General features: G+C 45.7%; 1 protein-coding gene across 6 annotated transcripts in view; it reads right to left on the bottom strand.

Annotated features, from left to right (window-relative positions):
* Rxfp2 (relaxin/insulin-like family peptide receptor 2) overlaps positions 1 to 16,102 on the bottom strand; it is a 63,876-nt gene extending 47,774 nt beyond the window's left edge. For 3 of the 6 annotated variants that reach the window (NM_001289566.1, NM_080468.2, NM_001289564.1), the window contains exon 1: positions 15,867 to 16,102. In NM_001289566.1, coding sequence (NP_001276495.1) covers positions 15,867 to 15,909 — 43 coding nt within the window. In that variant the 5' untranslated portion in view covers positions 15,910 to 16,102. Of the gene's footprint in view, positions 1 to 15,679; positions 15,846 to 15,866 lie in introns of those variants that run through there. The other 3 variants (XM_011241023.3, XM_011241022.2, XM_011241021.3) reach the window with 3 other exon arrangements.
* Between the last annotated feature and the right edge of the window lie 687 nt (positions 16,103 to 16,789).

Genomic DNA, 16,789 nt, shown 5'->3' with positions numbered 1-16,789 from the left:
CCCCTAGGTGACTTGGGTAAAGTTTGATTCTACCTTCTCATGTCAGAGGCTACTACTAACCACTATCCTTGGAATCAAACCATTCTGAAATATGCCTTTGCAAGAGCGGAAGCCATTTATGAAGACAAATTAAAAATAATCTTCCCGGAAAGAGGGCATAACACATGAACAAGTGAGGAACCCAAGTTGGACAGAAGGGTGCAAACAGGAAGAAGTCCAGTGACCTTTTACAAGGCCACATATCAGGAAACAGGGTTTCACAAAGCAACCCCAGACATTTAAATCTAATAAAATGCGTGCATTCAAGTTTAAGAGCGTGCTTTCCAGAAAAGATAGACATGCTATTTGTAAACTGACAGCCCCTCCCCCCACCTCCTCCAGCTCCCCACTCCCTTCCCAGCTTTCTTCATCCTTTTCATTTAAGCCCCGCCGAGTCCAGTTTGTGCTGCTGGTGTACCCTTTGGCGAGTTCAAGGGAGAAAATATAGAATGAATGATATAAAGGGTGAAGGGGGGGGTAATTGGGAAGGCTTACGTGGGGCATGGGGTAGGACCACAGGGGAGAGGAGGGAGGTCATACAGGTAGGGATAATTAACACTTGAGGGCATTTCACAAAGTCATATAGAAACCTTTTACCCCAGTACACACAGACACACACATAAAGAAGTCGAATGCTCCCATAACACCTATGACAGAGCCACAGTGTCCCACCAGACACTACAAGCTAACACATAAAACTCCACACACTTAGAGAGCAAGGGGACTCTGAAATGGTCAGTTAATTATGACCTGTTGAAGGGATGGGAGAGGTGATGGCTAGATGTTCCTGATGATGGTGTCACCATCATGACCAGGAAGCTATTTGGGTGTAGGGAACAATGGCTTTTTAATAGGCTTTAGCAGGCCTCACCTTCACACAGTATCACCTGTGTGCTGGGTATTTTCCAGTTATGGAATGACGAAGGTAATGGAGCCTACTGATGTTCTGATCATCTGGTTAGACCCTTAGATCCAGGACAAGGGACCGAGGTACATATTTTACATATCAAAGCAGACCTGATCTCTAGGTTCTCCCAGCATCTCTCAGTCCCTACCTGGCATACCCCACCCCAACTCTGAACTTTCCATCCCAGGGGCTGGGCTACCAGTCTCCCTATATGATCCAGATGTTTTGGTCTCTCCTCCTCTTCTTCCTCCTCCTGTTCTTCTCCCCCCTCTGTGCACACACCTTTTCTCTCCTTTTCTCCCCCCCCCCTCCCCCACCATGGTGACTTTCCTGGCCCCAATCCTTGGGACCAGTGAACTCACCTGAGAGAAGCTTCCCAATAAACCTGCCTTTAATATAATCTAATCTGGCTTGAACTGGTTCATTTCACTGGTAGAGAAATAACCTATCAATGATCATTATGAAGATGCTTTTATTTGGGTTTGGGGAAACAGCCATCAGGTCCTTCCTTCCAGTAGATGATGCCTTTAAGAGAGATTGCATCCCACAAACATCTTTGGGAACCTCCCTGGTGGTCTTCCTGCTCACAAAGGATGCAGGTGTTAACAGGCAGGTGTGTGAACCTGGGCACTCAGGCTGTCTGAATTACAAGTGCACGCTGAGCTCCCAAGGACGTCATCGAAGAGAACAGTTGGATTATGTGAGCTTAGCTCCTTAGTCGAGATGACCCTGGAGATGGAGCAAGTGCACAAAAGCAGGGCAGCTGATCTCCCCCAGGGACAGTGATGTCATTGAGAACTCTCCCCCAGGGACAGTGATGTCATCGAGAGTTCCCCCAAGGCTCTCACAGGTGCATTTTCGGGAACTTTCCTGATGGAGGAGGCCGATCTAGAGTGTGACCCAAGAATGTCGGGGGTGGGGGTCGGGTGAGGGTGTCAAATCGGGGAGGCACAAGAGAAGCAGAGGAGTGGGGCTGACCACAAGCGTCTCCAACTGCTGACTGTATCTGTCGAGAGTCTCCATTTCCTACTCCATGGTGGCATCTTCTTGGGACATTTCTAGCGTCAACGGGATAAGAGAGGAAAATAATGACTGAACTCAGCTCCTTTCTCTTTGCCCTCTGTCTTCTTCATGTCTGCCACCACTTGGTGCTCAATTAACTTTAAAAAACAAATCAACTCCCATAGGAGCTGAAAAAGGAAAGAACCTCTTTCAGAATCTGACCTTGCTAACGCTGTGGGCTCCCGTTTCAACTCTGAGTAGATAAAATCCCGGGTCCTGTGTACTGTACTTCTCATTCTCCCTCATAATCATTAAATTTAGATAATAATTAAGAGTCCCGGCTGTGTTTGGCACATACTGAGGGAGGCCCACTGGGCATCTGTGGGAGGCATATTCTGCAGTCTGGGGCTCCTGCCATCTCTGGCTGCAGTAGAGAGAGGCAGTCTTATTGAAACTCAGGGATTATAAAAGTGGAGGTGGCCAACATCAAAGCAGAGCTGGTGGCTTCCAGAGGTTTCCATGGGACCCCTTTGGCCAAACTACAGCAGTGAGAAGATCTGGGCCCGTGCAAGGAAACCACTGTCCAGCCCCCCCACCCCCATCCAGTCAGTACTCCAGCTGTGCACTGGCATGATGTCATAGCCCTGCAGCTGCCTTTCAGAGCCGCCAGCTGGGCTGCTGCCCAAGGATGCTTTGAGTTGCCAGTTAACACTTCTCCTGGGCTCCTGGGAAGGGATGTGTGAGAAGGATCTTTTAGGTTTGCAATGTAAAAAATCACTAAAGATGGTCAGGTCCCTGTTTGATTTTCTGACAACAGTACTGTTGACTGGAACGGAGGAGAGTCGGGTGTTCTGAAGAACCAGCCTGCCCCCCACCCCCAACCCCATCCCCGTCTTAGGCTTGAAAACCAACTTTTAGTAAAGACAAATCAGGTTCACTCCTGTTTATGATTAAACCTGTTTCTCAAGGATTGGGCTATGCCCCACCTGTGTCCTTAAACTATAAATGGCTCTGTTCTGCCTGTTCCAGGCATGACAATCATGTCTTTGTTTCAAAGGGTTGATGATAATCACCTTGCAACCCTACCTTTGTTTCAAAGGTTATAGGATCACCTACAACTACCTTGTTATGATACCTGTTGCTATGTCTACTTTGTTATACCTACTTTGCAATTATGTCTTTGTTATGTTTATGCTCTGCTCCTGGAACCCCACCTATTTTGCACCCCTAAATCCTCCATTTAGAAACCCCCTACTCCCAAGCATGAATAAAAAAAGCTTGCTTTAATGAGTTTGGCCATGATGATTTGGGTCAGTGATCTTCTCCCATCTTTGGGATTAATGGTCCCTCCACACGAGTGCCTTCCAGAAAGGGCATTCCACAGAGGTGACTGACTGAGACCGTTTCCTAGGCGACCTGAATGGTGCTGTTCACCTCGGTGAGGATGACACTGTCACTGAAAGAGGAAACCATAGAGCAGAAGGTCACAGACAGAGCCCCAGCCACACACTTAAGAGTTAACTACTGCAACATCCAGGAAATGTTAACCGGGTCATGTCGGCTGCCAGTCAACAAGACAGGCAACATCATCTCCCCTGGGTGTTCTGAGTGGGATGAAGCAGCTCTCTGTGCAGTTTGCACTTGATCAGTCCACTTTCTGGAAGCTGCTCTACTTCTGGCAAGTCAGAGCATCTCTAAACATGTTGTTTAGAGTCCAGGCTGACCACTAATGTACAATTCTCCTGCCGTAGCATGGAGCGATGAGATCACAGCCTGCCATCATGCCTGCCTGGCTGTGTTCTGGTGTTTAAAATAACCATCTTGTTCAGTGTGATTAGAGAGTCTGCCTTCTTTCTGAAAGCTGCCCAAGACCGAGACACTCAGAGAATGCCCATTGAGTGGGTGAAGGATGGAGGGGCAGGACAGAGTGTGACAGTGACAGACTAGATGGATCCCTGAAGTGTGCAACACTGAGAGGAGAGAGGATTGGACCTCTGTCTCATCTCTTGCTTCTCAAATTCTGAGTCATGGATTCCCCTGTCTCAGAGAACCTTCATTCACAGCTCTTCTAAGTGAGGATTCTTCCAAATCCCACCAATTTACAGCTCCCCTTCCCCCGCACCCAGGGGTCCTGACATCACCTGATCAGGATGCTCCTTGTACAGATACAAGGTACCCCTCACATAGACGGCCTACACTGAGACATGTGGGGACTGCATGGCCTGGCCGTGGACCAGGGTCAGGGGTGATGCCTGAAGGGGGATGCCTCCCTACTTGCTCACAGGAATGTCTCTCAAGTCTACCCTTTGCCCAGCATCTCAGGTGCTCTCTACAGTAAGTACAGACCTGCTTTTCTGTATTCCCATTATCTTTTCCTTGTCATACCATCCCTTCCACATTGGTCTCATTCAGTCAGTTCTCAGAGGCCGGACATGGCTTAGAGATAGCATGCTTGTCTAGTGAGGTCCAGGTTTAATCACCACATCACAACATGTATGTGGGTGCGTGTGTGCATACACACACACAGGCACAAATGCACACACGTGCAGACACACACATACACAGGTGCACAGACACACACACACACATGTAGGCACATACACATACAAACATGCACCCTTGCACGTACATACACAGGCATACACACATGCACACACAGACCCATGAACATACACACACACACACACGTAGGCATACACACATATATAAACACGGGCATACATACATGCATCACACACACACACATGAATGCACACACAGGCACATACACAGGCATATATACACCCATCACACACACACACACACAAACACACACACAGGCACACACACCTAAACAAACCAGAACACAGTCAGGTCTCATATTCAAGTTAACAAACCAAACACTATTATAGCCAGTTGCCTTTGGGGCAGAGACACAGTGTCTCCCCTTTTAAAGGACACTTCTCAGAAGAATGGCAAGCCATTGTCTTCACCGCCTCCCGCCTTTCTCACACCAACCCACTGCATCCAGCACTGGCCTGTTACTCCATCTGAGTTGTCTGTCTGCTGCCCATCTTTGGTTCTCCTTTTTAAGATAAAGTCTCACTGTGTAGCTCGCCTAGCCTAGAACTTACTCTGTCTACCAGGATGACTTTGAACTAACTCACAGCGATCCTCCTGCTTCTGCGACCCAAGTGCTGAGTTTAAAGATGGCTGCCTAATCCTCTCTGCTTCCTCACTGGTCCCCTGAAGGTCTGACAAATCCTACCACCTTCATCAGGCAGGATGCTTCCTTCCCTGGCTTTGTGGTTCCTCTCCGCCCTTCTATACTTCCGCTTCTTCTTCCGGAGTTTCCCCTCTGCTCTGCTATTACAGGTGATTCTGCTGGCCTGCCCCAGGGACCTAGTGAGGCCAACATCATGACCTGCCACCAGGTGCCATAGTGTGTGTTGCAGGTGCATGCTGCAGGTGTGTGCTGCTTATAAAAGGACCAACTCAGCAGCACGCTCTCGCTCTCTCGAATTCCCTTTTTTCTCCCTTCCCCTCTCTCCCTCCCACTCTTCAGCATCCCCCCTATCTATTCCCTACCCCCCTTTTCTCTGGCCCCATGGCTATGCCCCATTTTCCCTCCCCTCCCGTCTGTCTGTCTACATGCCTCTGCTCTGTCCCAGGTCCTTACCCCTCTTCCCTCCTCCAGTAAATCCCTTTCACACCAGGTCTGTTGCACGGTGTAATTTCTCAGGGCACCCCCTTGCCACATTGTATTTCCTAACATCTAATCATCTCCTTGACTTGTTTACTTTTTTTTTTTTTTTTTTTTTTTGGTTTTTCGAGACAGGGTTTTTCTTTATAGCCCTGGCTGCCCTGGAACTCACTTTGTAGACCAGGCTGGCCTCAAACTCAGAAATCTGCCTGCCTCTGCCTCCCGAGTGCTGGGATTAAAGGCGTGCACCACCACGCCCGGTGCTTTTTTTTTTTTTTTTAAATAAAAGAATAATAATTGTGAGGTAGGGCAGTGTCCTGAAGGTCAGAGCTTTCTAGGTTTTTGCATTTCTTTGAACAACAAATGGAAAGATTTACAGGAACTTGCAGGCATCATTAATATTTTAGCTTTTGACAAGGTGCTCTAAAATCTCTGTCACCTTACATTTCATATTGATTCATTAGAAAAATAGTATTCTATTATCCAAACATTAGAAAGGCTCCCCCCAGGGAAGAAAAGTCAGTCCTTCCAAAGGATTGTGTCTGCTTCCTGAGACTCTAGCTAGCAGCCATGATCAGGAGGGGCTGGTGGGAAGCTCCTCTTCCCTGACAGCAGGCCTTCGGAACACAGTGTTTGCAGTGTTGTGTGAGAAAACAGTCTGAAAATGTGACTGGAATTCTCAGCGGAGGTCAGGCCTCTCGTTTTAACTCAGGCAGATAGTCCCCTCGTTTGTCACTTGCCTACAACTTCCCTGACAAGAGGGCCTCCAGGGGTGGAACTCCTGGACCCTGGCTTCCAAATAACTATACGAACAGAAAGTAAAGACAATCGACTCGCTTTAAATCTGTAAAATTGTGGCTTGCTTCGTGATAGGTTTCCGAAGGCAACGATGCTTGCTAGTGCCTGTTCAATATTGTAGCGGACCACTAACCTAACAGAGGTAATCAAGAGGCCGAGACAGTGTAATGAATACCAGAAGAGGGGTTACAAGTGTTGCCGTCTATGGATGGTGACTGTAAACCGGAAAGTGCTGGAACAATAATGAGAGAAGCAAGATTTTCTCCACAGCCAGATGTAGCGAATCAGCAAACAATTAGAAAGTAAGATGACCAAACATGCTGCTGCTTCTCTTCTTCTTCTTCTTCTTCTTCTTCTTCTTCTTCTTCTTCTTCTTCTTCTTCTTCTTCTTCTTCTTCTTCTTCTTCTTCTTCTTCTTCTTCTTCTTTCTCCTTCTCCTTTCTCCTTTCTCCTTTCTCCTTTTCTCCTCTTTCTCCTTTCTTTCTCCTTTCTTTCTCCTTTCTTTCTCCTTTCTCCTTTCTTCTCCTTTCTCCTTTCTCCTTCTCCTTCTCTTCTCCTCCTCCTCCTTCTCTTCTCCTTTCTCCTCCTCCTCCTCCTCCTCCTCCTCCTCCTCCTCCTCCTCCTCCTTCTAACATCATCAACAGCTACGTACCTAGGGATAGACCTAAAGCACGTCCTACAAGATGTTTATGTGTATGCTATCCTTGAGAAAAACCAATGATGTAACTAAATAGTGGAAACAAGGAAAAAGCTTGAGGAACTAGAAGGTAAGGGCTGGAAGACAGGGAGGAGGGCTTAAAACACTCTGCAGGGCACGACTCAGACTTTGTAAACACAATTGTCCAGCAGCTGTGGTTGCCTGCACTGGGCATGCGCAAGACTGAACCTGTCAACAATCAATCATAGATTGGGGAGGAACCCCTGGGGGCCCCACCTCTCCCAGATAAACTGCTGGTTTCGGGTAGATTCTGGGACAGGTTATGGGTAGATTGTTTACAGTTATGTACCCAACGGGACCCACCAGGCTTCAGCAGATAGTTCCTGCCGTTCCAGGGCGGACCTGGGTTAAAACACTCCGCGAGATGAAAGACAATAGGCGTGGAAGTGAGATAGGGGGCCTTAGAGAGGAAGGAGGGCACTGGGTCCCTGGAACTGGAGTTACAGGTGCCTGTGAACCACCGTGTAGGTATTGGTAACTAAACCAAGATCCTCTGGAAGAGTAGCAAGCTCTTTAACCCGGGAACCTTCTCTCCAGCCCTCCTTAGGATTTTAAAAGCAGTGACACACAATTTGGGCTGGACATGAAGTCACGCAAGCCCTAATACACTCCTGGGAATGTTCAAGAGAACACCGGCTTTGGAAAACAGCAGCTCGCCATCTGCTGAGCTTGGAGCTTTGCAAAGTGTATGCATCATCAGGCTCTCTCTGAGTCTGCAGAAATGTGTGCAAAGTGCGCCCGAAGACACCCCCACACCCCCGCACCCCCCGCTCTCCACCCCCATCCCTGCTGCCAGAACATTCTCAAAAGCACCACTCACCACAGTCCCAAACTGGGAACGACCTAAATGTCTGTGAAAGGGAAGAAGTGCAAAAGATAGCGTGGGGATCCCTCAGCGGCATACTACACAGTCTGGAAAAGTGCCAAAGTGATTTCTGATGTGTTTATAAAAGAGAAAGAGAAAAGGACATGTTCTATGGAGGTGTGGCAAAGTGTGGGGGAAGGGGTGTCTCAGCGGGCCCATGCTGAGGCATCCCTTCCCCCTGAGGGACCAGTTACACGACAGTATAGTATAGAATAGAGTTTATTCAGGGTATGGAGATGTGAGTTAAGAGGGTAGTAGAGGCAGAGAAAGGCAGAGAGAGAGACAGAGAGAGAGAGAGAGAGAGAGAGAGAGAGAGAGAGAGAGAGAGAGAGAGAGAGAGAGTATAGAGAAGTAGAGGCTGACCATGAGCACATGGAGAGAGGGGGAAAGGAATGGGGAGGTGGGGTAAGGGGACAGGGAGCAAGATGGGAAGAGCCCAAAAGAACAAGAGAGTGAGGAGGGGGAAAGTAGCCCCTTTTATAGCTGGCCAGGCCTACCTGGCTATTGCCAGGTAACTGTGGGGCAGAGCAAACCTGGCTGTTGCCAGGTAACTGTGGGGTGGCCCAGCTTCCTTTACTTTCTCTGTCTATCTTGTCTCTTTTCAGGAAAACATTCCCAGAAGGAAAGGTACCGAGATTTTTTTTTTAATATTTATTTTATTTATATGAATACAGTGTAACTGTCTTCAGATACACCAGAAGAGGGCTTCAGATCCCATTACAGATGGTTGTGAGCCACCATGTGGATGCTGGGAATTGAACTCAAGACCTCTGGAAGAGCAATCAGTGGTCTTAACCACTGAGCCATCTCTCCAGCCCCATACTGGGATTTTTTTTTATGCACTGTTCTTTGCATTGGAAATACATGTTGTTTCCCTTTTCCACTCCCTTTTTATTTCACATTCATTTCTGAAGCCATTTCTGGGGAAATCTCCCCGAGCCTTCCCGAGACCGGCACTCCAGATTATGAGCCCCCCTCACAAACCACCACCTCCAAAGTCCTTTCTTGGCAATCCTTGCAGTGTTCGATTCTAGTTGATTTTGGTTTTTGTCACACAGTGTGACAAGTCTTGCCTGACGGAAAGAAATTATTCATTTCGACTGTTCCTGTGGCAAGGAAAGTTCTCGATTTCTAGCACGTGACATGTATCTCAGAAGTCGTCATCGACGCATGAAATATTCAGGAATAGGCAGGGCTGTTTCTGTGAGCGAGCAACCCATACACACAGTTTACACAATCAAGGAGGCAGACCGACCCCGGCGTCAGTGAACCCGGTGGAAGGGTGCCTAATCCTTCCCGGTGGATGGCTTTAGCTTTCCCTGAGCTCCCCAAGACACGCCCCCCTCTGATCTTCCCATCTTCACAGTTTTAAGTCAAGTCTGTGCCATCTTACCTCAGGCAAAAATCGCTCATTTACATCCCTGGAAGAGAACCAAGCTTCCACGTTTTAAAGTATCTCCCTCACTTACATAAAAGGGAGTTGGGTATAGAAATACGTACAGGGTTAGGTACGTCCTACGTCCGTTGAAACGGACTGACTCAGAGGAACTGTGAATGGGAGGTCGGGACTGCAGTTCAGCGGTATAGTGGACAGAGCCCTGGGTGCAGACCAAGGCAGTGCTTTCCCCCTTAAATGAGAGTTGGAGATACAAGCAGTGGCTAAGCAGACGGTCTCTACCTAAGACACAAAGACGTTAGCCGGGCGTGGTGGCGCACACCTTTAATCCCAGCACTCGGGAGGCAGAGTCAAGAGGGTTTCTGAGTTCAAGGCCAGCCTGGTCTACAAAGTGAGCTCCATGACAGCCAGGGCTATACAGAGAAACCCTGTCTCGAGAAAAACAAACAAACAAACAAAACCAAACCAAAACAAAACAAAACAAAAAAAGACACAAAGATGTAGATGAGGAATGAGAGAGACAAGGAGACTCAGATAACAAAGCTACCTTTTGCTAGACATCTGTTTTGACATGATTAATTTCTCCTATAGGATTGGAATGACAATTACCATTAAGGCTGTCAGGCAGGTAAACTTGCATATTCAAAGTTTTGAATTACTACCCATTAAGAGGCTGTATATTGTTAGTGTGGGGTTAGTAATTCCTTTGCCAAATATTTGTCTCCATCACCTCCAAAATTAAAATAATAAAATGATTTACAAATAGAATTAACATGATAAATGATCCAGGTCAGTTCAATCCAGATATACACAGATTGTATAACAAAAATTACCATAGTCTTTTTTTTTTTTTTAATGACTTGGGGATGAAGCGCCAGTTCAGTAGTTAAGGGAATTGGCTGCTTTTCCAGAGGACCTGGGTTCAGTTGCCAGCACTCTCTTATTGGGACACAACCACCTGTAACCCCAAGATCTGGATCTAGCGCCATCTTCTGGCCTCTGTAGGAACTGCATGCATGTGGTATCTTCTGACTTTTGGAAAGGACCCCACTCTACTGTGGGCAAATCTCACATATGCTTCTATATGAAACACTTTTCCTAGAAGCAAAGCCTGCTGTGGTGTTTTCACTTGTACTTTCAGAGTCAGGTTCAATAGTAGCTTGAGGCAGCTGAGTGCAGCTGCTCTGAGCGAGCCAGGAAAGACCCTCTCTGGCTGGTCACCCAAAGGGGTGATCTCAATAAAACCCTTTGCTCATAGCCAGCAGGAAAGCAATGGAGACTCTGTAAGCAGAACAGGGGGGTGGAGCTGGATCATCCACAAGACAAAACGTCTGAACTATTAGAATGAGCTGGGGGTCAGTCTGCCTATGTGGATACACCCATGAGTCCACTTGTAGTGGGTCAAAAACGGGATGACATTTTCTCCAACCTCACAAACAAGTTTAGGGCCAAGCACAGGGAGAATTTATATTTGGAGAAGTAGGGAATAAGACAGCTTTAAGAAGTAGTTTAAAATCCAAATCCTTCAAAACCTCCATGAATAGAGGCTTGGGAGGTGGGTCCGTGGTAAAGAGCACTGACTCCTCTTCCAGATGATGAGAGTTCGATTCCCAGCACCTGCATGAGACTGTAACTCCGGTTTCCAGGGGTTCTCATTCCCTTTTCTGACCTCCACCACGGCACTATGCCACATTCAGGTAAAACATGTAGTACCCAAAGATGCCAGAAGAGGGCATCAGATTCCCTCTAGAACTGGAGTTACAGATGGTTGTGAGCCACCGTGTGGGTGTTGGGAACTGAACCCAGGTCCTCTGCAAGAGCAGCCAGTGCTCTCAACCAGAACCATCTCTCCAGCTCCAATGTACATACGTACATATTTATGTCCATATTTTTACTAATTTTGGAAAGTTCACAATTGCATACCCTTTCCTGCTGAATAAAGAAAAAAAAATCCCAGTAGGTGAATTAGTGTTCTATAAAACAAAGTAATGCATTAAAAAAAAAAATACATGTTTAAAGAAGGAGTCTGAATTGTCCCTGATTTAGACTAAACTTGTAGACAAATTTGTTCAAACTTCGTTTCCAGAGGTTCCTATATTTCAGAATTGGGACAAATCACTACACACCTTAAGAAGAAAGCATGCTGGCGCTGACATATTAAGATTGAAGATATAATGATTATTTGGTTCGGTTTCAGTTTTGTGCCCTCCCCCCTTCTCCCAAATCTTAGCTCACATAATCTCACTGATGACCGTTGACTAGGCCTGGAGTTGAGAGGACAGCCACCCCTCCAGAAAGGAAATTGAGTTAATAGGAAATAGAAAGCTACAGGAAGCCTTTAGAGGTTGGGAGTTGGTGGGTAGGGGTGGGGGGGAAGGAAGCAAAGCCCAGCAAAGACACCAGGTGGTGAGAGGACTATTTAAAGAAGGGTCTTGCTGAAAGATAAATGGATCCCCAAGTGGGAATGCAGCCGCAGATGTGGACAACGTTGATGGAGCAGCCCGGCGACTTAGGGCGACTCAGGGCTCTGTGGCAGGATCGACAGAGAGCCGAGACTGTGACGTAACAAGAGGGCTGGAAAGCACAGACGTGGAAACCCGGGAAGATTTCAGAGCAAGGAGACCAGGAAGACAACAGAGAACTCGGCTAGAATGTAGACGTGGTGGGACAAGGGAGATGCGCAAAGAGGATCTCACCGGAAGTGAACCTATGCAGCAGTGACGTCATCGAATGCCTACCAGGCCACGCCAACTGTGGTCAGGCCACTGTGCTGTAAGACAGCAGAATGTGCCCCTTCTGTTCTGGCGATTTCTATCAATCTCCTCCCTTCCCGGATTCTCGTCAGCCTCTAGCAACAATTATTCCACCTTCAAGTAAATTCTCACAACTTCTACATTAGAGCATGTGTATTATGTTTGTCTTTGCGCCTGGAAGATAGGCGCGAACACACACACCAAGCGTGAGGAGACGTGAAGGGCAGGGAAATTCAAATGATCCTTGCTTTGACTGGTACTCCACGGACTCCTCACACCGACCCCTATTGATGGGAACAATCAACACATGTCAGACGTAAAACTAAGGCTGACAAAAAGGGTATTAAAGGACTTGCTTGTGAAGAAAAGAAAAATGTACCAAAGTATTTGTTGATTCTGATGATTTGAACATCGCATCGTGGGCACATACAGATACATCACATGGTCCCCATACAATTTTTACAAGCCAATTAGAAAGGTGAAATCAAAATGAAAGCAAAAAACAAACAAACAAAAAACCACAACAAAACCAGACAAGCCTCCTACTTAGGAGTCGGAGAGAAGGGAGCAGGAGGTGTCACCAGGAACAGAGGCAAGGGGCCAAATTGTGACTGGTGGGCAGGAGGACAGGGAAGAAAGGAAGGCTGGGATTCTGTCCCTTGTCACTGAACACATTGGAACGGCCCTTTGCTTCACAACCTGGCTAGTGCAATTTCTTTCTAGTGTTAACCTTTCAAAAGGCTCTTTATCATGTGAATGCTAAATTAATTGTTTTTGGAGGGCATTTTGTATATTCAGAACACTTCTAGGTCTCTTTCTCCTCTGGAAGTATAGCCACAAGAAATTAACGTACTGTAAATTAAGCACACGGGGGAAAAAAAAGAATTGTTTCCACGCAATTTCCCCGCCCCCCTCATACCTTCATTAGTGTTTCCCTTGTAAAACAAACACATTGATTCTGCTTAATTAGCAAGTTACACATTTACTGAATAAGTAAAAGATGGAGTTTGGGGACGCTGACTCGTTCTAAAAGCTCCGTGAGTTTATGATTGCATAACTACCTTACCCCAGATAATTTGTTACTAGCTGAATTTTATTTGAGACTGCAATTTTTTTTTTTTTAAGATTTAAAAAGCACGCAGCTTTTCATTATTAGCGTCCCAGTTTTGTGTCTTGGGTTCAAGTGGAAGGTATTCTGAAAGTCTTTCCTGCAGTTGCCTGTGCCTCTTCACATGCACCTGCAGCAGAATGTGCAGAGCTACGCCTCTGGAGGTTACACACCTGAGGATGCAGTGACTTTGGGGTCCCAGCTCGCTCACCCCAAGCAGGCTCTGTTTTTGCCTCAAGCGAGCAAACTTATTTTTTCCATTACTGGCGAGAAAGATTTTCAAGAGGATTGGGTTGAAGTACAGTTGATTTTCACAGCTGGGCACAGCATGGATGCAATTGTGTGAAATTAAAATGTAGTTGGAGAAGCGTTTCTGTAGTCCTAGCGATGCAGTTAAATGACCCATGGTTTGGAAAGCACCCCCTTAAGGCCTAGGCGCAATTTGGCCACTAGGGGGACCTCAAACACTGCTGACTGCAGAATGGAGCCAGGGCTCTGCTTCGAAGAAGGATCACATTTATTAAGGAGCAGCAAATGACTTGAGGCTATAACCGGTGGAAGTTATCAAGCAGGATTCTCCATACTTGAGACTTTAATTTTCTGCCTAAGCACACTGTTTGAGTTTAACTGTTTTGAGTTAACACTGCCCCTATCCATTCATTAAAAGTCTTTTTAGGGTGGTTTGGGGCCGGTTAGCAAAACTCATGAAGTGGCGTTAGTTAGGTTGTGAAGGTTGGAGCTGTTGGCTAATGCATTAAGACAGTAAATGTCACTTACTTCTTAAGCACTTGAGTGACCGTGGCCCAAAGAGAAAACAGTCAATCATGTGGCTTACTTATACTGCCCTAAAAAAAATGACCAACCACTCAGACTTAACTTCTGAAAGCAAGTTTTACTCTGAGGGGAAAAAAAAAATTAATAATGGCCTTTGTTTGGTCGTGACAGAGAGCCTTACTATTTTAACTGTCAAGAATTGTATGAGGAAACGCAAAATCTCTGGCAATCACTAAACAAATAATTACAATTTCATAAGATGTCAGGACGACACGTTGCACTTCTATAGTGAGTTACTGTAAATAGAAAGGTTTAAAATGAGGGAAAGTAACACAAACTTCAAAAAATAAAACGGAGCAGAGGACTGAACTATTTTTAGGTCCAAGATATAAATCTGAAGTCAGGCATTTAGAAAGATCCAAAATGATCTTTTTCTTCTCCCTTTCTCTCCCACTTTTCAGAGCCCAGTGCACTACAGCAAAACCATACGCAGTCGCTTCGAAGTGATTGGGGGGTCAGAAAGGCCAGCGCAAGCCTACTCAAGTGCACAGAATGGGTAATTTGGTGAGCGGTGGTTAGAGTTTGGAGCACCGGTTAAAGATTCCAAGGACTCTTTCAATCACTCATTCTTAGCCATCCTCCAAAATTGAATATTATGACTAAAGACAGAACACAGGCTTCTGCTTTTAGATCTTAAATCAAATCAGACCCCTGTTTCTAAAGCTGTGGTTTCCTGAGAGAAGAATTTATTGTTTCTTTTTAGAGAATAGATTTGCATGCAGGAGAGGTTAGAATGCAAAATTGAAACTGCTCTGGGTACATGGGGGGTGGATAAGGCCTTTGATGAACGATGTGGAACAAAGTTTTAGTGTTGTTACAAGTTCAAAATAAAATTTTAAACATTTAAAAATCTTTTGGTAGTTGTCCTTAAATACTGTATTTTATGCTCGGAAGTTACATTTGATTGTCCTAAGCGGCGCGTTTTGCTTAAAGATGAAAACTGCTCACTTGTATCTTATTTAATTAAATTGATTTTTTAAAAGAGGCTAATGATAGTTTCAAATTCCAATATTTATTCTGAAAAGTTTGAAAGAAAAGCTATGAACTCATTTTGAACCAAAGTAATAATGAGCTCCTGTGCCCTGGACAGCAATAGGAAGTGTATAAACTTGTGGCAAAATTAGGTTTTTACTTTAGTTGTTTGTAGCCCTAAACACATGAAAGTCACTGGGTGGGAAGTGAGAACTTCACACCAACTTTCTAAATCTCAGAGTAGGTAAGAAAGTTATATCGAGTATATGTTTTTATATTTTAATAACTTTTATATAGGTGAACTCAGACATTTTTGGATTTGCTTGTGGTTTGCAGTCCCCAGTTTAGATTAACAAAAACAAACAAATATACCAAAAAAACCCAAACTCCAAACCCCATAACCACTAACAATCAATTACACTCATTTTATGAGCATATTCAAACAGGTTGAGTTTATACAAACGCATCTTTTAGTTTATGAATATCCTCCCTTGCTCTCAGAAGCACTTGCCCCTGCTCGAATTGATATGTCAACACTGATTTAGAAAATACAACCCATCTTTAGTTCTAACACATAAAAAGTCACGTTTCTGGGAGATACATACTGCATTTGAAAACTGCTGGGCTCCTCGGTGTGCCAGACAAATTAACGACCATTTCTGCGGATGCACAGCGGGATGTCTATCTTCCAAACACCGCACAGAGTCTCTTGTAAACATCACAGAACTACATAACGATTTTCTAATCTCTGGGAACCCTATGTCACTTGTAGCGAGAGAGCGGCAGCCTTACCTTTGACCTCTGTCAGAAGGATGACATGAAGTAGGAGCCACATTGCGGCCGGTGTGCGCTCGAGAGGTGTCCGGTGTCAGAGGAAAGAGCTGTAGATTTGCAGCATTGAGTTCGTAGACGTGTCCTTGCTTCTCAGAAGGAGTTTTGATAGTCTGGTGCCTCCCATGTGTCTGAGCATGCTCAGCTGAAACCTCCTTGGCACGAAGGGACACCGACGCTTGTCACTGGGGAGTCCGCTTCTCTTTCCGTCCTTTCCTTCTCTAGCTTTGCTTTCTTTTAAAAGTAGACTGGTGTTTCTGAACATTACATTCATCACGGTGTAAGAAGGGTAAGGTGTAAGAAAAGAGAGAGGTAAATAGCTCTCTAGCCTTATTAATAAGCAACATTTAATAGCTTAATATTTTTTTTCTCAAAGCACCTGGAGTGACTTGCACCCATTCTTAAAATCTAAACATAATACAAATTCCAGAGTGTGAAGGACCGTACATCTACCGTGGACCAACTGGGAAACTCTTTAGAAGCAGTTTTCATACAAGAAGCAACTGAGAGATGCGTCCTCATTGACACACACGGAGGACTGTGTGGAGGACCATACTGAGATGTTTTCAAGTGACATTCAGCAGAGGTGAGCGTTACAAGTGTGGCCTTGTGTTCGCCGGGGGAAGCATCCACCTAATACTTTGAATTTTACTTACTTTTCCCCATAATCACAGTCTCGCTTTAAAGCACAGAACTCCCCCACAATGCATGAAATCCGGAGTCCCACATCTACTCAAAGTCACTGTGACTTTCTTCCCCCCTCACACCCCAAAGATAGCTTTTTAACCAGTCCGCTTTGTGTAGGGACTCCCGTTGATCCCAGTGCGATCCTAAAGAACATCCCAAAAAGACAAGTAGGATTTTCTTGTCCGAGTACAGACTTC

Source organism: Mus musculus, chromosome 5, assembly GCF_000001635.26.
Source record: "Mus musculus strain C57BL/6J chromosome 5, GRCm38.p6 C57BL/6J".
Taxonomy (NCBI): Eukaryota; Metazoa; Chordata; class Mammalia; order Rodentia; family Muridae; genus Mus; species Mus musculus.
This window is presented reverse-complemented; position numbering and strand designations above follow the sequence as displayed.